Source organism: Boleophthalmus pectinirostris, unplaced genomic scaffold (assembly GCF_026225935.1).
Source record: "Boleophthalmus pectinirostris isolate CB_2022bp ecotype Guang Dong unplaced genomic scaffold, ASM2622593v1 HiC_scaffold_14, whole genome shotgun sequence".
In the NCBI taxonomy this organism is placed as follows: domain Eukaryota; kingdom Metazoa; phylum Chordata; class Actinopteri; order Gobiiformes; family Gobiidae; genus Boleophthalmus; species Boleophthalmus pectinirostris.
In genome coordinates, this window is record NW_026571047.1 from 25,435,248 (window position 1) to 25,457,033 (window position 21,786).

The following is a 21,786-nucleotide window of genomic DNA, read 5'->3' on the forward strand; positions in this document are numbered from 1 at the left end:
AGCTTTTTTCATTTTTACTACACTCTACTATACATTAAAGGGACCAGATTGATTGATTTGATTGATTATTTATTTATTATTCTGCCTTTACCCTTTATTCCTTTGTCAGAGCCTCATCTTCACACCAGTTCATCTTCATAAATACAGCAAGAAAAAACAAACAAATCAGCAACAGTCAGCGTTGGGGAGTAACAGATTACATGTACTGGAGTTATGTAATCAGAGTACAAATTATGAGTAACTGTATTCGGTTACAGTTACTGTTTCAGTGAGTGGTAATTGGATTACAGTTACTTTGTTGAACTAAATGGATTACACAGCGGTATTTTCCAGGTTTTCACATTGTTTTTTTTATTTTTTCGATAATTACACTCATTGCTGGAAACTAAACCAGGTCTAAACCAGGACTAAAACCAGGTCTAAACTAGATCTAAACCAGGACTAAAACCAGGTCTAAACTAGATCTAAACCAGGAACTAAAACCCAGATCTCTAAAACCAGGACTAAAAACCAGGTCTAAACTAGATCTAAACCAGGACTAAAACCAGGTCTAAACTAGATCTAACCAGGACTAAACCAGGGTCTAAACAGGATCTAAACCAGGACTAAAAACCAGATCTAAACCAGGACTAAAACCAGGTCTAAACTAGATCTAAACCAGGACTAAACCAGGATCTAAACTAGATCTAAACCAGGACTAAAACCAGATCTAAAACTAGATCTAAACCAGGACTAAAACCAGGTCTAAACTAGATCTAAACCAGGACTAAAAAACAGATCTAAAAAGATCTAAACCAGGACTAAACCAGGTCTAAACTAGATCTAAACCAGGACTAAAACCAGGTCTAAACTTAGATCTAAACCAGGACTAAAACCAGATCTCTAATCCCTAAAACCAGGACTAAACCAGGTCTAAACTAGATCTAAACCAGGACTAAACCAGGACTAAAACCAGATCTAAACTAGATCTAAACCCTAAACCAGGACTAAAAACCAGATCTAAACCAGGACTAAAACCAGGTCTAAACTAGCTCTAAACCAGGACTAAACCAGGACTAAAACCAGGTCTAACTAGATCTAAACCAGGACTAAAACCAGATCTAATCCTGGACTAAAAACCAGGTCTAAACTAGATCTAAACCAAGACTAAAACCAGGTCCAAACTAGATCTAAAACCAGGACTGAAAACCAGGTCTAACCTAGATCTAAACCAGACTAAAACCAGATCTAATCCAGGACTAAAACCAGGTCTAAACTAGCTCTAAACCAGGACTAAACCAGGACTGTTCTGTAAAGATTTTGAAAGGAGATTGTTGTTTATTTTGAACATGATTTTCAGAGTATAAAGGTCGACTAAATCATAAAATATGAGAGTTTGAAGGTTTATAAATAACACATTGGTTGATTCGTTATAAGTTGATAATGTGATGCTCATATTGTCTTTTTTTGCAGGTAAAGACTGGATTTGTCTCATATGTATTGCCCCAAATCTCAATACTGTAGGTTATGTAGGGCTTTACCAGCGAGTTGTATATAATAAAAAGACAGTTTTTATCTAGAATATATCAGTATTTGTATATAATTGTGATCACTTTGGATAATTTATTTCTAATTTTATTTATGTGTGATTTCCAGTTGACGCTATTTTCTGATCTATGTTATAATGTTTCCTTATCAAACAGACCTGGAGTTGTGTTTTGTTTCATTCACACATTTTTAACACAAAACAACACAAACTGCACATTTTGAGCTCTGGAGATGTGGACAGATTAATAAAGCAAAATTACTCAAACAAAACACAACTCCAGGTCTGTTTTTGTTTTTTTTTATGAGGTAACAACATTATAACATGACTTGAAGCTCGGCAAGTTGATCAATTAATTACAGTTTTATATGTTAAAAAATTAAATTGTCAAGTGTAACCTTTCCACGGTTCACACTCCTTTTCACTGACAAAATTTCAATACTTTTCCATGACTTTACGGCACCTACATGTGTAGAATTGATCAGACTTTTAGGGCTAAATATGAAAGTTAAAGGTTGTATAGAGGATTTTCCAAGGAACGAGAAATCCAGCGACTGTTTGTCCTTTTTCAAATGTTGCGCATGCGTGAAACCACCCCCCCTCCCCTACAGCTCCTACGTAGAAACGCCTCCTTCCGCCTCCTCCTTACGCCAGAAACAGGTTTGTTTACAGCCGGTGAGCTGCACATGACTTGTAAACAACTAACTACAGTGTTGGTTAGGCAAGACGGAGAAGTGAGGAGCGGGGGGAGCGGGTGTGCGGACATTTCGTGCGCAGACGAGAAGTGAGGAGCAGGGAGAAGAGCGGAGCAGGGAGTGAGGAGAGGAGAGGAGAGGGGAGAGGGGAGCGGAGAGGGGAGCGGTGCGCGGAGATTCCGTGCCCGGAGAAGTGAGGAGCAGGGGGAAGAGCGGAACGGGCAGAGAAAGGGGTGCAGAGAGGGGGGCGCGGAGATTCCGTGCGAATGAACTAGCTACTACTACAACACGCAGCAGCAAGCGGACTCTTTCTTTGCCTTGAAAATTACGTTTTCAGACATAGGATATCGCTTTCGTGTCCTGAAAAACATTTGTCTAGCTCTTGGAAATAAAGTACGTTTTCATAATAAGCAGAAGTTTCCTGTCCAGGAGTAATTTGGCGACCAAGTGCGTCAGTCTTTAGACTCTGCGTCTGCTTCAGTTGCGCCATCGCTGGAATGAATCTTCAAGAATCACCTTAGTTTGGCTTCGCTGCTTTTCCCCTTGTCTTCTTCTTTCAGCGACCTCAAAAACGGACTTTCTTTTGCGGCGAACTGCTCCTGGATTCTTGTCGCCATTGCAACAAACTTTGTGCGAACTGCGAGGAAGATATAGGTAAAAAAAAAGCCGCTAAGAACTGTTGCGTTGGTGGAGTAAACAGCGTCTGTGCGTCTTGCGTCTGTGGACTGCGTGACAGGCGTACGTAAACCACGTACCGGCGGCGCAGGCAAGTCAGTTACACTAGAAACGTAGGGAGATTGATTGACAGCCTGTCAGCTAACAGATAACGAGGCAGTGTCGTTATCTATTGGCAAATGTTTAGCCCCACCACGTCCAGAGTTGATGAATTTTTATTCTCTTTTTTTTGGTCATCATAATTACAAGGCTACTGCACCTCTATAATGCTATCACTGACAACTTGAAACAAAAGAAAAACAAAAGAAAATCCTCCATACAACCTTTAACCCTTTCAATTCACCTTATGGTTTGGTTTTATAGTTTTTTAACATTCAAAATACTGTCAGTGCATTTATTGTCGTCTCTTTAAAGCAAAAGGTGCAAACGTTCAGAAATAATCATAATAGTCTAATGGGAACTTGACAAAACGCTGTAGTTGTGTGAGAGAGATACTAAAATTCCATGACTTTTCCATGATTTCCATGACCGTGGGAACCCTTTTCATTACATGTACTGTATTTGTATTGCTCACTGTGAGATGTGTTGCTTCTCCATAGATCTGACCTGTAACTTGGTCTGGTAGCGTCACCTGTTTGCTTCTATGGAGATTGTGACAAAGTGGGCCTTTGTCCTATTTTAAATTCAGTTTATGTTACACATTTTGATTTTGGAAAGACACCTTTTGCTTTGCTTTACCTGGAATTGTTACTCACCTGGGGGAGGTACTTCCTGCTGGGCGGAGTGTAAAAGGCAAGCAGGTGTCATCAACTGGGGGAGATTTCTGTGCAGGTATTTGGAGTTTTGCTTTGAGTTACTTATTTTTTGTCTATTTGTACTTTTGTTGGTTAAACCCAGAAGTCTGTTTTTAAAATAAATTTTGTCTGCGTAAAGAAATTTTTTTTTGTGTCATCCGCCTCCTACTTTGACCATTTTTGGCCAGCTTCCCCACAGAGATAAATGACATTTTCAATTCCCATGACTTTTCAAGAATTTCCATGACTGTGGGAACCCTGCCTTTCTTAAAATGTTATTATTTAGATGGAAAGTTCCACTGTACGGCATTTAAATTGGCAGGTGACGCCAACCAAGACAAGTTACAAGTCAGATCTGTGGAGAGGTGTTGCCACTCACAGTAACAATTAGGGATGTAACGATATCCAAGTCTCACGATACGATATCGTCACGGTATGAACTTAACGGTACGATATTTATTGCGATATTGTGGGAAAGCTCACGATTAGGAATGTACCAATATCAAAATCTCTCGATATTTTCACAATATTTATTGTGATTTTTGTGGAGGCTCAAAAATTAAAACTGTTAATATGCTACGTTTTCTTCGAACTAAGACTTAAAAGTGTTTAGAACTGTTGTTTCTTCTTGTAGTCTGCACTGAAATGGAGCAAAGGATCATGGTCTATGTAGTTCTCTCTGTCTTTTTTTAGCTATTGCTGCACCATAACTCTTCATTTAAGCAAAGAGAATCCGTGTATCATTCATTAATTCGTTTTTCAAAATAAAACCAAAAATAAGAAAACCAAAAAACAACAATTTTCTTCATTATTTGTCTCCAAAACCAAAATAGAAAAAAAAATAGATAATTTGTTTTTTCAGTTTTCGATTTTGTGTTTAAATTAATAATGAAAAAACGGATAACGGCCGTTTCCTGTTTACGTGACTTCGGTGTCTGCGATGCCGAACTGAACCAGGACTGAACCAGGTCCGGGATCAGACCAGGACTGAGACCAGGACTGAGACCGGGACCAGGACCAGATCTGAGAACAGGATCGAGACCGAGAACAGGACCAGGACTGAGACCAGGACTGAGACCGAGACCAGACCGGGATCAGACCAGGACTGAGACCAGGACTGAGACCGGGACCAGGACCAGATCTGAGAACAGGATTGAGACAGAGAACAGGACCAGGACTGAGACCAGGACTGAGACTGAGACCAGACCGGGATCAGACCAGGACTGAGACCAGGACTGAGACCAGGACTGAGACCAGGACCAGACCAGGACTGAGGCCAGGACCAGACTGGGACCAGACCAGAACTGAGACCAGGACCAGACCAGAACTGAGACCAGGACTGAGACTGAGACCAGACCAGAACTGAGACCAGGACTGAGACTGAGACCAGACCGGGATCAGACCAGGACGGAGAACGGTTTAGTCCTGGTTTAGTCTTGTTTTAGTCCGGCATCACCGTTTTAGTCACAGAAACAGGAAACGGCCGTTATCCGTTTTTTTCTTTTTCCAAAAACTGAAAAAACAAATCATTATCTGTTTTTTCATTTTAGTTTTGGAGACAAATAATGAAGAAAATATTTTTTTTTTTTGTTTTCTAACTTTTGGTTTTATATTGAAAAAAGAATGAACGAATGATACACGGATTAAAGAGACTTGTGATTCGATATATTGTGATGGTCCATGACTTTATTTGAAAACTCTGACGATACGATATCACGATATTTCGGTTATTGTTATCGTTGTACGGTTATTGTCCTTAGTAACAATGCATGTTTTTCACTGTGTTTTCAAGCGAACACCTGTAATTATATAAATGTAAGATAGTTTAATGCCATAGTGTGGGATATTCGAGGCAGAGAAATAACATCTCCATGGAGACGAGCAGATGGCTGATCCGGCCCGAGACATGTTACACACTGACCCTTTAAGCGTTTTCTATTTTTAACGGGATACTTCCAGACAGTCGTAAAATAAATATATATATAACATTTAAAACGACGTGTAAATTGTAAGATTAGGCGAATGATCAAACGTGGCTATTTTCTGAACCTTGGTTTTCTTTTTACGGTGGTTTAAGAACACATCAAAACGAATCTGATCCTTGAGGTGTGAAAGGTAAAACCCTGAAATTTACAATGACTTTCAAAATCTGCCAAAATGACTTCAAAACCCGAATCTGAAAAAAGCTCTTTGGTCGTACCTCTGAGCTTCAGCATTCAAAGAGGACGGAGACCCGAGAAAGAGAGAGACAGAGAGAGAGAGAAGAGAGGAGAGAGAGAGGAGAGAAGAGAGAGGAGAGAGAGAGAGAGAAGGAGAGAGAGGAAAGAGAAAAAGAGAGAGAGAGAGAAAGGAAAAGAGAGATGAGAGGAAAGAGAAAGAGAGAGAGAGGAAAGAGAAAAAGAGAGATGAGAGAGAGAGAGAAAAGGAGAAAGGAGGAGAGGAGGAGAGAGAAAAAGAAAGAGAAAAAGAAAAAAGGAAGAGGAGAGGAACAGAGAGAGAGGAAGAATGAAAAAAAGAGAGAGAGAGAGAGAGAAGAGAGGAAGAAGGAAAGAGAAAAGAGAGAGATGAGAGGAAAGAGAAAAGGAGATGAGAGCGAGAGGAAGAGAGAAAAAGGAGGAGAGATGAGAGGAAGAGAGAGAAAAAGGAGAGAAAGGGAAGAGAGGAAATAGAGGTAAAAGGGTAGAGGAACAGAGAGAGGAGGAATGAATGAAAAAGAGAGAGAGAGAGAGAGAGAGAGGAAGAAGGAAAGAGAAAAAGGAGAGATGAGAGCGAGAGGAAAGAGAAAAGAGAGGAGATGAGAGGAAAGAGAAAAAGAGGAGAGATGAGAGGAAGAGAAAAAGGAGAAGATGAGAGGAAAAGAGAAAAAGGAGAGAGAGGAGAGGAAAGAGAAAAAGAGGGAGAGAGGAAAGAGAAAAAGGAGAGATGAGAGGAAAGAGAAAAAAGGAGAGATGAGAGGAAAGAGAAAAAGGAGAGATGAGAGGAAAGAGAAAAAGGAGAGATGAGAGGAAAGAGAAAAAGGAGATGAGAGCGAAAGGAAAGAGAAAGAGGAGATGATGAGAGGAAAGAGAAAAAGGAGAGAAGAGAGGAAAGAGAAAAAAGAGATGAGAGCGAGAGGAAAGAGAAAAAGGAGAGATGAGAGCGAGAAAAAGGAGATGAGAGAGGAAAGAGAAAAAGGAGATGAGAGCGAGAGGAAAGAGAAAAAGAGAGAAGAGAGAGAGAAGAAAGAGAAAAAGGAGATGAGAGCGAGAGGAAAGAGAAAAAGAGAAGAGAAAGAGAGGAAAGAGAAAAAAGGAGATGAGAGCGAGAGGAAAGAGAAAAAGGAGAGATGAGAGGAAAGAGAAAAAGAAGAGATGAGAGGAAAGAGAAAAAGGAGATGAGAGAGAGAGGAAAGAGAAAAGAGAGATGAGAGCGAGAGGAAAGAGAAAAAGGAGAGATGAGAGGAAGAGAAAAAGGAAAGAGAGCAGAGGAAGAGAAAAAAGGAGAGATGAGAGGAAAGAGAAAAAGGAGATGAGAGCTAGAGGAAAGAGAAAAAGGAGAGATGAGAGGAAAGAGAAAAAGGAGATGAGAGCGAGAGGAAAGAGAAAAAGGAGAGATGAGAGCGAGAAAAAGGAGAGATGAGAGCGAAAGGAAAGAGAAAAAGAAAAGAGAGTGAGAGGAAAGAGAAAAAGGAGAAAGGGAGAGAGGAAGATAGAAAGGTAAAAGGGTAGAGGAACAGAGAGAGGAGGAACGAATGAAAAAAAAAGAGAGAGAGAGAGAGAGGAAGAAGGAAAGAGAAAAAGGAGAGATGAGCACGAGAGGAAAGAAAAGGAGAGATGAGAGTGAGAGGAAAGAGAAAAAGGAGAAAGGGAGAGAGGAAGATAGAAAGGTAAAAGGGTAGAGGAACAGAGAGAGGAGGAATGAATGAAAAAAAAAGAGAGAGAGAGAGAGAGAGAGAGAGGAAGAAGGAAAGAGAAAAAGGAGAGATGAGAGGAAAGAGAAAAAGGAGAGATGAGAGCGAAAGAGAAAAGGAGAGATGAGAGGAAAGAGAAAAAGGAGAAAGGGAGAAGAGGAAGATAGAGAGGTAAAAGGGTAGAGGAACAGAGAGAGGAGGGATGATTGAAAAAAGAAAGAGAGAGGAGGGAAAAGGGAAGAGAGGGGTAGAGTTGAGAGGGAAAGAGAGAGAGTAAAAGAAAGAGAAAAAAAGAGGAATATAAAGAGGAGGGGAGAGATGAGAGAGAAAAGGACAAACACAGAACAAAAGAGAGAAAGAAAGAAAGAAAAAGAGAGAAAGGTAATAGAGGAAGAGAGAAAAAGCAAAAGAGAGAGAAAGAGAAAAGGAGAAAGAGGAAGAAAGGTAACAGGATGAGAGAGGGGGAAGAGATGAGAAAGAAAAAAAGAGAGAGAAGAGTGTGATGAAGAGAGAGAGAAAGATAATAGGGAGTGTGAAGAAAGACAGAGAGAGGAGGGAGATGAGAGAGAGAGAGCAAAAGAAAGAAAAGGAGAGAGAGTAAGAAAGGCAACAGGATGAGAGAGGAACAGAGAGAGGAGGGATAAATGAAAGAGAAAGAAAGAGAGATGAGAGGGGCAGAGATATGAGAGAGTGAGCAAAAGAAAGAGAAAAACGAGAGGAACAGAGAGAGAGTAAGGGAGGGAGAGAGAGAAAGACAAACAAGGAGGGAGAGGAGGAGGAGAAGAAAAAAGAGGAAGAAATGTGATAGAAAGAGATGAAAGAGAGGAAGGGAGAGAGAAAGAGTTAAGAAGAGAAACAGAGAGGAAGGAAAAATGAGAGAGAGAAAGACAAACAAGGAGGGAAAGGAGGAGGAGAAAGAAAAAAAGAGGAAGAAAGGTAATAGGATGAGAAGAACAGAGAGAGGAGGAGAGATGAGAAAGAAAAAAAAGAGAGGAGGTAAGAGACTGAGAGAAGAGCAAACAGAGAGAGAGGAGAGGTGGAGAGATGAAAGAGGACGAGAGAGTTAAGAAGAGAAAGAAGAGAGGAAGGAAAGATGGCAATGGGTGAGAGAGGGGAGAGAGACGGAAAGAAAGAGTCAGAGAGAGAGAGAAAGCAAAAGGAAGAGAGAGAGAGAGACGAAGAAAGAGACAAAAGGAACGAGAGGAAGAACGGTAACGGGATGAGAGAAGAAGAAGAGTTAAGACGAGAAAACAGAGAGAAAAAAGATAAATAAAGACAGAGAAAAAATGGCCAAAGGGTGAGAGAGAGATGAAAGAGAGAAAAGGAGAGAGAGGAAAAACGGTAACGGGGTAAGAGAGGAACAGAGAGAGGAGGAAGAGATGAAAAAGAGGATGAGAGAAAGAAAGAAATAAGAAGAGAAACGCAGAGAGGAAGGAAAAATGAGAAAGAAAAAGACAAACAAAGAGGGAGAGGAGGAGGAGGAGAAGAAAGAGAGGAATGACGTGAGAGACAAACAAAGAGAAAGAGGAAGGGAGAGAGAAAGCGGAGAGTTAAGAAGAGAAAAAGGAAAAGGAAGGGAAAATGAGAATGAGAAAGAAAAAGAAAGATGAAGAAAAGGGTGGGAGAGGAATAGAGAGACAGAGAGAAAGAAAGGGAGCGAGAGGAAGAACGGTAACAGGATGAGAGAGGAACAGAGAGAGGAGGAAGAGATGAGAAAGAAAAAAAAGAGAAAAGAGGTAACGGGTTGAAAAAGGAACAAAGAGGAGAGAAAGACAAAATGTCCAAAGGGTGAGAGAGAGGGAGAGATGAAAGAGAGAGACAGAGAGAGAGAAAAGGAGATGAGAAAGAAAAAAAGAGGTTGAGAGAAGAGCAAAGAGAGAGAGGAGAGAAACACAGAGAGGAAGGAAAGATGAGAAAGAGGGAGAGGAGGAGAAGAAGGAGAGAGAGGAAGAATGGCAACAGGATGACGGAGGAACAGAGAAAGAAGTAAGAGATGAAAAAGAAAAAAGAGAGAGAAAGGAGGTAAGAGGTTGAGAGAGAAACAAAGAGAAAGAGGAGAGGGGGAGTGAAAGAGTTAAGAAGAGAAAAAGCAAGAGGAAGGGAAAATGAGAATGAGAAAGAAAAAGAAAGACAAAGAAAAGGGTGAGAGAGAAACAGAGAGACAGAGAGGGGAGAGATGAAAGAAAGAGAGAAAGAAAGAAACAAAGAAAGAGACAGAAAGAAAGAACAAAAGAGAGAAAGAGAGGAAGAAAGAGAAAGAGAGAGAAAGAAAGGAAGAACAAAAGAGAGAAAGAGAAAGAAAGAATGAAAGAGAAAAAGAGAGAGAGAAAGAAAGGAAGAACGAAAGAGAGAAAGGGAAAGAAAGAGAGAAAGCGAAAGAAAGAAAGAGGAAGAAAGAAAGGAAGAAAAAGAGAGAAAGAAAGAGCGACAGAGAGAAAGAAAGAAAGAGAAAAAGAAAAAAGAAAGAAAGAAAGAAAGGGAGCAAGAAAGACAGAGAAGAAAGAAAGAGAAAGAAAGAACGAAAGAGAGAAAGAAAGAAAGAAAGAAAGAAAGAGAAGGAAAGAAAGAATGGAAGAAAGAGAAAGAAAGAACGAAAGAGAGAAAGAGAAAGAAAGAAAGAAAGAGAAAGAAAGAATGGAAGAAAGAAATAACGAAAAAGAGAAAGAAAGAAAGAAAGAAAGAAAGAGGAAGAACGGTAACAGGATGATAGAGGAACAGAGAGATGAGAAAGAAAAAAGAGAGAAAGAAGGTGAGAGGTTGAGAAAGGAACAAAGAGGAGAGATGAGAAAGAGAACGAGAGAGAGAGAGAGAAAGAGCTAGAAGAGTTAAAAGGAGAAACAGAAAGAGGAAGAGAAAATGGCCACAGGGTGAGAGACACAGAGAGATGAAAGCGAGAGACAGCGAGAAAGAAAGCGAAAAGGAGAGAGAGGAGAGAGATTAGAAAGCGAGAGAAGGAGGAAAGAAAGAAAGAAAGAAAGAAAGGGCTTTGTACAGTTTTTTTCAATAGCGAACCACTTTTCAAAAGCCTCTTGTTTCGGACGCACAATCACCAGACAACCGCCGCCGCCGCTTTTTACTCGCGCCGGAGAAACATCTGCTCCGGAAAAAAAAAAAAACATCACGAGCAAAGCTATGCATGCTGAAGGGGAGAAGCCATGGACCGATGAGCAGCGCGGCTATTGATCGAGGATGTAAAAGATTAGCATGCTAGTTAAATCCACACACACTCACACACGCACAAAAACACACAAACACACACACACACAGACGCACAACTCGCAATTTCTCCGCACAGATGAGAGGAAATGAAATGAAGTGAATAGTAAAAGACCAAAGCAAACCATCCATGTAGTCGGTCAACCCTCGGGCGCCCGCCGTGACCGCGACTTGGAGCGTTGCCGTGGCAGCGAGGAAAAAAAAAAAAAAAAAAAAAAAAGAAAAACACCACCCATCCCATCCCTCCCCCCGCGCAGAACGAAATGGCACAGATAAGACAGCGGCGGAAAGAAAGATAGTGGAAGTGTCTCTTTTCACGACCAAAAAAAAATATAAAATTACGTGCGCTTTTCGTTCTAAAAATTGCGTCTAAAAAGCGGTTCGATTATCCAATTTTGTAATTTTCAATACAGGCCAAATCTGGTTGGTAATTGGACCAAAAACTAGCAATTTGAATATTAAATTTGAGCTTTTTCAAGACTAATATCCTTGGGTTGAGAGAAAAATGAGTGCTGTTGCCATGGCGATTGGCTACTGAAAACGAAAAGCGCTCTCAAAACGGAGACGACAAACAAGAAACCAATGAGCGCACGTCGTCGTTTTTTCAAATTTGGGTCGAAAACGTGGTTCGTAATCGAATGCAAGTGCGTTATTTTCAATTGGGGATTTGGAATTTTGTTTGAAGGAGAGAAATTTCAAAATATTTACTAGAGTTTGGTCCAAAAACACGTCACGTCTCGTTTGCTTACAGCCCCAATTGCAACCCTAAAATTTACAATAAAATCAACTGACCTTTTGCAGTGCTTAGAGAGACAACTTCCAGCCCGTCAGGTGAAAATGAAAATTGGAAATCGGGGGGAAATTTTAGGGAAAAGTGTCGGATTTTGTGGATTTTTTTTTTTTTTTTTTTGGTGAGGAAGAGGTGATGGTAGTAGCAGTGGACAACAGGTTAAAAGTAGAGTTAAAAGTAGCCCATACCTTGATCGCCAATCATCAGGTGTGCCAGACCTTAAAGGAAGACAAGAGCACAGTCAGCACAGCAAGGAACCATGGGTAGTGTAGTTTTTGTATGTGTAATTTTTTAACAGTACTTTCTCAATGACATGCTTGCTTTTTTTTTTTTTTTTTTTAAATATGTGCATGTATAGGAAAACCTGGGCAACTTACTCATCCGTATAGGAAATGGTCCCGAAACATTTATATTTTTTTATTTTTCTAGCAGGTTAAATAGATGAATATGTGTGATTTTATTTTATACTTACCAAATTTCAGCAACCAAATTAACAAACGAAACAGACCGGCATCAATAACCAAAACTATCATCGCAGAACGGATTTTTACGTCATTTTTTTAAGCATTTCTTAGCGATTTTTTACACGAAATATGTGAAATACAATGGGTAATAATGTAATATAGCATTTTTTATTTTTTTTTTTAGCGTATAAATATATAGTGAGAGAGAAAGGGACCTACCTGGGGTGTAGATGTGCTCTGAAGGGGGGGCGAGCCGGAGCCGAGTGAGGAGAAGAGAGAGACAGACATTCGTTAACATGCATGCTCAGCCCTGCGCTTTTTTTTCCAACGGATTACTTACTGTACATGCACAACCGTCCGCGTTACCAAGGAGACAGACATGCAAAAGACACGATGGAGAAATAAAAAGTAAAAAAAAAATTAAAAATAATAATAATAAAAATAATAATAATATAAAAGCATGCGGAAAAACAAAACAAAACACTACATTCATACGGCAGTGTTAATAATGGACAGTCTGTCTATGGGGAAAAGACCAGAGGGATGCAACGGTACAGAGTCATTTAAAAGAAAGTAATTAAAGGTGTACTACGTAACATTCCGGTGGAGTTTCCTTCATCTGTTTGCCTCCTGTTAATAATGATTTTTCTGGAATGTTCCGCAGTATGGCATTTAATTTATCTGTATGTAGTCAATTGCAGTAAAGATATTTTCGTCTTCGTCTTTTTTTTTTTTTTTTTGGACAAAATATTAGGGATGTAACGATAGCCAAATCCCTTGATACAATATTTTCACGATATGCATGTCACGGTTACGATATTGATTGCGATATTTTGTGGAGACGTTTTACACTACGTACGTTTACACTAAAACGAATCACCGTATTGGAAACGATTTGCATCATTTCTGTGTTCGCAATCCTTCCCTGTCCACACAGCTTTGCCCATATTTGTTTACGTTTTACAGAAACTAAACTTAAAACCACATGGCTAATTTGCATAAACGGAGCTCAAAAAACAACTCGTTCCTTGTGCCTTTACGCGGTCAGCTTCTGTCGGACTAAAGGACACAACTCAATGGAATATGAGTGTTCTTTCTGTGACAGAGGGATGTTCTACTAAGTGTCTGAAGTTGCAGCAGTCGATTTCAAGTCGAGGAAGATGACAAGCGTGAAAACTGTCTTTTCGTGAACAGGGTACTAGTAAGTGGTTCTAGCAACACTGTTTCCCGTTTGTCTACGGTTTGTTTAAACTGTTTTCCGCAATAGCGTCACATGACCGATGTCACAGACCCAGCGAATCAGGAAGGTGCAAGTCACAGTGACGTGGTCCAATAAGGACGCAACTAGAGCTCCTACATCAGTGTATCAGCATTTTTCAGGCGTCCACACAGTGCCGGATCAGATCTGTACTCAGATGAATTTGTGGGAGCTTGCGGCACCAGATCGTTCCATCTGTGGAGTTATTTTCCATTGAATTAGTGTGGACAAATACTACATCCGCAACAAATTTGACTCAAATAAGTACTAGTGTGGACGGGGCCTAACTGCATTGTGAATATGCTGCTTTTAAAGCTTTTACTTTTACCTTGCCAAGCCTTTGGTTCTGTCATCTGTATAACATAATTTCTTCAAGCTGTTAGCGCCGAAATGGAGCAAAGGATCATGGTTCATGTAGTTCCAACTGTTTTTTAAGCTATTCCTTTACCAAAACTAAGAATTTAAGCAATGAAACTTCGATATACTGTGATCCTCCACGATATTATTACGAAATGATATCACAATATTTTAGTTATTGTTAAATTTGTTAATCCCTACAAAATATGCAGTGAAATATTTTGTAAATGGGACACCCAAGCCTTTGTTTACAAATGGGGCCCATTTAGTGACGTTTAATGCCATACTGTGGAACATTCCAGGCAAAGCAATAACATCTAAATGGAGACAAGCAGGTCACAGTTACGATAATTTGTGCAATGGAGAGTATGTAGGAATATTTTTAATATTCCAAAAACTTTACAAATATCAAGTAAACTCCCCTTTGGCATGTTCAAATGAAATATTAATTTTACTTTAACAATTGTAATGTTGATTTATTAACAGGTTATAGATATTAACATGTTTACGTTACATTTACAGACTAATTTAACTGTTTATATCAATCCTCTATCAGTAACTTTAGTTCAAGTCTTTTTTGTGTTATTTTAAATCTGTATTCTTGTACCATTGCACCCCTGACAGACAGTGACTCCACCCGTACACAGGGGGCGCAAAGGGGCTGATAACTCCTACCTGCACGTTAGGATTCAAGCGTCGTTCACCCCAAAACTTACCTTCAAGCCTCTTCCTTTCCTCTCCCCCGAGCCCCCCAAAAACATAACGCATGCAACGCACAACACCCACAGCCATATTGTTTTTTTGTTTTTTTTATATATATTATCATTCTCTCTCTCACTTTCGCACACAGACGATGGCAGCGTTAAAACGATGAGTTGAAAACGTAGATGGATTAGCAGTGCAAAGGGAGACAAGGGGCATGCATGATTCATAACTGTAACTGCAGGAGTGTGGCTTTTAAAGTGGGGTTGTATGGGAGGCCCGTGTGGTTAGATGGTCCGCTGTTTCTATTATATGACAATTAGCCTGGCCACCGCTCGTAAAGAGGAGTAAGCGAGCTCAGATGCAAATAACAACAAAAATAAAATAAAATAAACAGCTAAATCAGTTTTATGTACTCCCATTTATTTTTTATTAATGGGAAAAAATGACAAAATCTGCATGACCTGTTGAATCTTAGCATTATCTATTAAAAAAACTCACATGTTTAAAATACTAAAGCTTAATTTAAATCTTCAACTTATCTAGTAGAGGTTCCGCCACTTGCTTGTCTCCATGGTGATGTTATAAAATGTCTCACAATATTGCATTAAACTCATTTATCTCCTCAGAGTCCTGCACAGGTCCATTTTTGGAGTCCCGCACCCGCCCGTTAACTCGTGATTATATTAAAGTTAATTCCGCACCCGCCCGGACCCGTTAACATTCCACCCGTTACGAGCCCGTGCTAAATCGAGGGCAGCCCAATAGTCCAGGACTAAACCAGGACTGAACCTACGCCGTGTCATTTGCAGATTATAAATATATACGCGCCGCAACTGCTGAGCCGATGGGTAGGACTACACCAGGACTGGACCAGGACTGAACCAGGACTGGACCAGGTCTAAACCAGGACTAAATCAGGACTGGACCAAGTCTAAAGCAGGACTACGCCAGGACTGGACTAGGACTAAACCAGGACTAAACCAGTGTCCTTAGCATAAATATATACACGCCGCAACCGCCGAACTAATCGCCAGGACTAAACCAGGACTGGACCAGGACTGAACCAGGACTGAACCAGGACTGAACCAGTTCTAAACCACGAATAAATCAGGACTGGACCAGGACTAAACCAGGACTGGACCAGGACTACACCAGGACTAAACCAGTGTCCTTAGCATGAATATATACACGCCACAACCGCCGAACCGATCGCCAGGGCTAAACCCGGACTGGACCAGGACTGAACCAGGACTGAACCAGGACTGGACCAGGACTGAATCAGGACTGGACCAAGACTGAACCAGGACTGAACCTGAACCAGGACTGGGCCAGGACTGAACCAGGACTGAACCAGGACTAAATCAGGACTGGACCAAGTCTAAACCAGGACTAAACCAGGACTGGACCAGAACTGAACCAGGACTAAACCAGGAGCGCAGCCACCGAGCCGATCACCTCCGCTGATAGTTTTATGTAATAAATACACTAATGTCACTCTTTCAATCTGGTCAGCCATCATTCCAGGAAAACACCGGTGAACGGCTCTTGTTTCCAGGGCAACGTCAAAATATTTTTCTTCCGTTCCTCGTTCATTTGCTTCTCCTGACTCCCGTGTGTAATCACTGCCCGCGCCGACACCCACCCGTGAAATTCCAGAACATTAAAACCCACCTGTTTCAGCAACTATTTGCTCAGTGCAGGACTCTGCCCTCAGGCCAAGTTACAGCTCAGATCTGTGGAGAGGCTACCCAGCCCACAGTAAGAATGAGTGTTTTTCATGGTATTTTTAGCTCAAAACATCTGTACTTTTATAAACGCTGGACAAACAGATCTCCAGACAAGCAGGTGGCGAACCCTCCACTAGAAATGTTACATAGTGTAGCTTTACTGCTTTTAAAAGACTTCATTTCAATTGTTTACATAATAAACATTTTAATTTTTATTTTTTATTTTTTATTTAATATATCTTAATAATCTGGACATTTTCATCACTGTTAAATTCTTATAACCAAGTTTGATATGAATCACTTTTAGATAAATAAAAAATAATAATAACTTTTTTTCTTTTCATTAGCATTGACTTAGCATGCTAAAATCAGTGGCTTTGCTAATTGTCATCTAAACTAACACGCTAACCATTCACACCCCACACAACTCCACTTTAACAAACACAAAAACAAACTTTCTAAATGTGCTGGGGTGGCAATAATAATAAAAAATAACAGTTAAGGTAGGATGTATTGTGTGTTTTTTCATGTGTTCGCTAATCTGTCTTTGCCCTTGCGCTAGTAGCATGACAGAAACAGGTGGCGCTATTAGCATGCTAACAGCGCTATGCCCTCAAGGACGATGTTAGCCGGGCCAAGTCTAACAAGCCCAGTTCAGTGGCTTCACCGCGGGGCACCACAGCTCTGACAGTCACCACATCTGCACAGAACAACGCATCTCCAGCTAATCACGCAAAAAACACACCAGAAAATACACGGATTTATGAACAGGAGCAGAGAACGACGACAATGCAACGACGATTCAAGAAAAAATACAAAGATTAGAGATTAAAACTTAAATGTGAGTAAAATTGGACAAAACTATACACTATTGGCATCAAAAATAAATCAGGTATGAGCCAAGACTAAGATAAAGTAACTACTGGACACTGACCAGGACTAAACCAGGTGTAAACCAGGACTAAACCAGGTCTAAACCAGGACTAAACCAGGTGTAAACCAGGACTAAACCAGGTCTAAATCAATACTAAACCAGGTTTAAAAAAGAACTAAACTAGGACTAAATCAGGACTAAATCAGGACTAAACCAGGTCTAAACCAGGACTAAACCAGGTGTAAACCAGGACTAAACCAGGTGTAAACCAGGACTAAACCAGGTGTAAACCAGGACTAAACCAGGTGTAAACAAGGACTAAACCAGGTGTAAACAAGGACTAAACCAGGATTAAATCAGAACTAAACTAGGACTAAATCAGCACTAAACAAGACTAAATCAGGACTAAACCAGGACTAAATCAGGGCTAAATAAGACTAAATCAAGACTAATCCAGGACTGAACCAGGAATAAACCAAGAATAAACAAGGACTATAAACCAGGACTAAACTAGGCATAAACAAGGACTAAACCAGGAATAAATTAGGCATAAACAAGGAATAAACCAGAAATAAACCAGGACAAAGAAAGGACTAAACCAAGGACTAAACCAGGACTAAAGAAGACTAAATCAGGACTAAACCAGGTCTAAACCAGGTCTAAACTAGAACTAAACAAGACCTAAACAAGGACAAAACCACAACTATAAACCAGGACTATAAACCAGGACTAAACAAGACTAAATCAGGATTAAAAAAAACAAAACATCAACAATATTTGACAACAACTGGAACCAGACCTATGCCAGGACTATGCAAGTTATCGGTTCTAAATAAAAACTCATGTATCATATTGAAACTGGGACTAAACCTGGATTAAAACAGAACCAAATAGAGTTTGTATCAGGATTATACTGGGTTCAAACTAGGAACAAACCAAAACAAGTAGATTTAAAACTGGACTGAACATGGTTTGGTCAAAACAAATCTGTCTGTGGATCTAACAAATAATGACAAGGTCCAACAATTTTCTTTCAAAACAGTGAATTCCTTATAGTTATAGCACCTCCATCTGAAATTATGACATTATCAACACAACCAGAAGCAAGCAAAACTAAACCAGAACTAAATCAGGACTAAACCAGGACTAAACCAGGATCATTCTGCCTAAAATGACTCTAAAGTGAATATGAACAATTCTCAATTTATCAAATACAACAAAACATCAGCACACTTTAAAGGTGTATTATGTAACTTTTTGGGGTTCTGTCCCCTGCTTGTTTCCATGGATATGTCATTGCTCTACCTGGAATGTTCCACAGTATGTCTTTAAACAGCTCTACCTTACATTTATTCGATTACAGATGGTTTTATAACTCAAAAAATACTTCGAAAAACAGGCATTCTGACTGTGAGCAGGGTCGCCTCTCCACAGATCTGACCTGTAACTTAGTCTCGTTATGTCTCCTTGAAGATAGAAAGGTTTAATGCCATACTGCGAAACTTTCCAGTGACAGACCCTAGACCAGAAAAGTTACACAATGCACCTTTAAACAAAAATAAAACTAATCAGAATAGACTTTCTCATAGTAACACAGAAAAACATTTAATCCATGCAAAACCTCCTCCAGCTATTTTTTTATATCTCCAACAATGGTCTGTTTTTTTATCCACCTTAATAAGCACCACAAACATATTAAAAAGTAATATCTTCTTGCTTTGATTAGAAAAATAACAATATATTCTTTCAAAATGGGAGATCATTAAAGCGTACGGTGGCCCTTCTTTTTGTAACTGTGAATCAAAACTCGTCCAGACAACCTTAAATTGCGTATTCTTCTTTTCAACAAAGTTCAAAAGAAATGTTTGTTCCTCTAGCAAAGCATATTCAGATCATATTAAAGATTCAGTACGGAGGTTTGGGGGGGTTTTTTGTCACTAATTTTGAATGGTTTATAATTTCATCTTCTTCTCCGAGCTGCGTTTCTTTAGTTCAAGGTTGCCAGGTTCAACGAAACTGCGTAATTTCACGGTAAAAAATGACTACGGTAACTCTTGCAAAAATAAACAGGAAGCAAAATATATTACTTTCACACTTCAAGGAGACACCAAGGAGACTACAGCTGCTAACAAGGATGCAGGAGACGAGACGTAAAACTCTTAAAAGTACAGACCCCGGGGTTAAAAACAGCATGCATTAAGTCTATAGGCGGTGTACAGTTTTAAGTTTAATTAGTGTAACTATTGCTGCTATTTGATAAGATCCTTGTTAGGTCAAAGTCTTCACCAACTTGAGTTTTATTTTAGAAACTAGACACTCTACAAGCCTTACAAAAGAACATCAGGCTAACTATGCGGTACAGATTAGAAAAGGTACGAGAATTACAACTATTTTCTTAGCGTCTAGAAACTGAGGCTGAGCTATATTTGAAAAGTACCGAATCTGTAATTGGAATTAGCTTTTAATGTTTTAAAAATGGATTGTGTGTCTTTTCTGGTGCATGGAGATTCGCAGTATGGCATTAAATCTTAACCAGACCAAGTTACAGGTCAGATCTGTGGAGAGGCGAGCCCGTTCACAGTCAGAATGTCTGTTTTTCAAGGTATTTTTGAGCTATAAAACCACCTGTAATTGAATAAATGTGAGGTAGAGATGTTTAATGTCATACTGTGGAACATTCCAGACAGTGCAGTGTGCCTCCGCTCAATTTCATTCCTCTCCAGCGACTAGGTCAGGAATCGGAATACATTAGACGGTTTGCAAGAATCCCAGAAGTGCGAGTTCGGGCACCGGCCAATCAGTGAAGAGCCATACATTCTGTGTTGGCAACGATTCGCGAGATCAAGGATTTAAAGCCGGAACAAAGAGAATGTTTGGTGAATTTCATCAAGGGGAAAGACATTATTGCCCTTCTTCCTACAGGATTTGGGAAAAGCTTAATATACGTCACGACCAAATAGCAGCGATTAGTTAAATAAAAAAAGTACCCGCCTACTGTCGAGCGAACGAATCCTAATGCTGTGAGGTCAGACGGTTTCCACGATGAATCAGGCTAGTGACATATCCACAGAATCAAGAAAGTGATGGACCTCCAACCAAAAGCTTCATAGTGCATTTGTAAATGTAGACTTTGTTCAAAGTGCACATTTTAAACCATTGCTTCCAAAATACTCGGTCCCGACTCAAGACATTTTTTTTGGGGTTACCTTGTCACGATCGGCATGTAAGTCTGCAATTTGTCCGCGCAGCCTTGCCTAACCAATTTTCTGTGGGAAACACTGATTACTGAGACACATCGATCACTCAGCCAGCAATAAAATATCCTCATTAATGTTCAATAATGATCACTAATTTATTACGAATTTACAAATAATGTCTGTTGACTTGGGTCGTGAAGGTTTGTGACTTTCAAAATATGGGTCCCCAGAAAAAAAGTTTGGGAAACACTGTTTAAAACCATAGACTGGATTTATAAATGCACATAACTAACCCACTAGTCGCCACGTTCCAAATAGGAAGTGAGACTGGACGCGCTTTCGGCTCCATCGACTTTGGCTCCATATGACTTCACACTGAAAAACTGTCGCACCTTTCTCTGTAACTACCGCAGTGAGCCTCGCTATTTTGGGCTTAAAATGTTCGTATTCGCCCTCTCTACATGATCCTGATGTTTTTATTTCGCTATTTCTGTTCCTAATACGAAACGCTGCTCCGAATTCAGCCCTATAACTGCAAGCCTCGTTGAGCTTAATTTGACTGCAGCCGAACGCTATGGGCGACGTCACACTCCCATAGTCCACTTCTTTACACAGCCTATGATTTAAACTCAACCAAACACTAAATATCTGAGCAAAAACTGAAATATAAACTGCTAAACTAATAGACGAATCCCATACGTTTCAGAGGATGATAGTATATAAGGCTAAACTAAACTAAAAGACCAAAGCTTTTTTATAATATGGTATATTATTGACTAAAAGAAACCATTTGAATTGTAAATTTTATTTATTTATTTTTTTTATTCATTACACTATATCTTGCAGACCTACTAGACCTTGAGTAATAAGATGCCTGTAATAAGATACCCCCACCCCACCCTTCATATTAGGTTACATATAGATATAATACTGTGATAGGCTACTGCATAAAATAACATTACTAGGGGTGTGCAAAAATATCGGAATATCGATATATCGTATCGTTTAATGTGATGATACAGTATCGATATCGTGGGCTGCTGTATCGATATTTCACCAAGAGCATTTTTAGGTGTGTTTTACTAAATTATTTTGTTACAGAGCTACAGTTTTGTTGCTTGTTCAGTGAAAGGAAATTCATTTATGCGACACATTTGACATTTTTACTGTTTTGAGGATTAAAATGTTTGTGTTTCATATGAACTTTGCACAAGAAGTAATTTAACTAAGCCTTTTAGTATCACAGCCACGATTTAGCCTTTATTTTTTATTGAACCGTATCGAATCGATTTGAAATATATCATATCGAATCGGAAGTGCACTGTATCGAGATATGTATCGTATCGTGGCCTGTGTATCGAGGTATGTATCGTATCGGCAACTCCTTAATGATACCCAGCCCTAAACATTACAATTTTATACATTAAAGGTCCTAGATTGCACAGTGCTGACTTTTGTGAGCTTTAAATCACGTTATAAACCTGGAGTTGTGTTTTGTTTCAATCTCGTGAAGGCGTATGGAGTTTGAAAACACAGTGGAGCACTATTTTGAGAGAAAAACTCAGCCTAAATATGCAGGGTTTGTGTTTTAAACATGTGTGAATGAAACAAAACACAACT

General features: G+C 39.7%; 1 protein-coding gene across 1 annotated transcript in view; it reads right to left on the minus strand.

Annotated features, from left to right (window-relative positions):
- The window catches only part of nrxn1a (neurexin 1a), a 323,968-nt gene that overhangs the window by 282,222 nt on the left and 19,960 nt on the right, over positions 1–21,786 (minus strand). The window contains exon 3 of the mRNA XM_055150076.1: positions 11,767–11,802. Coding sequence (XP_055006051.1) covers positions 11,767–11,802 — 36 coding nt within the window. The remainder of the gene's footprint in view (positions 1–11,766; positions 11,803–21,786) is intronic.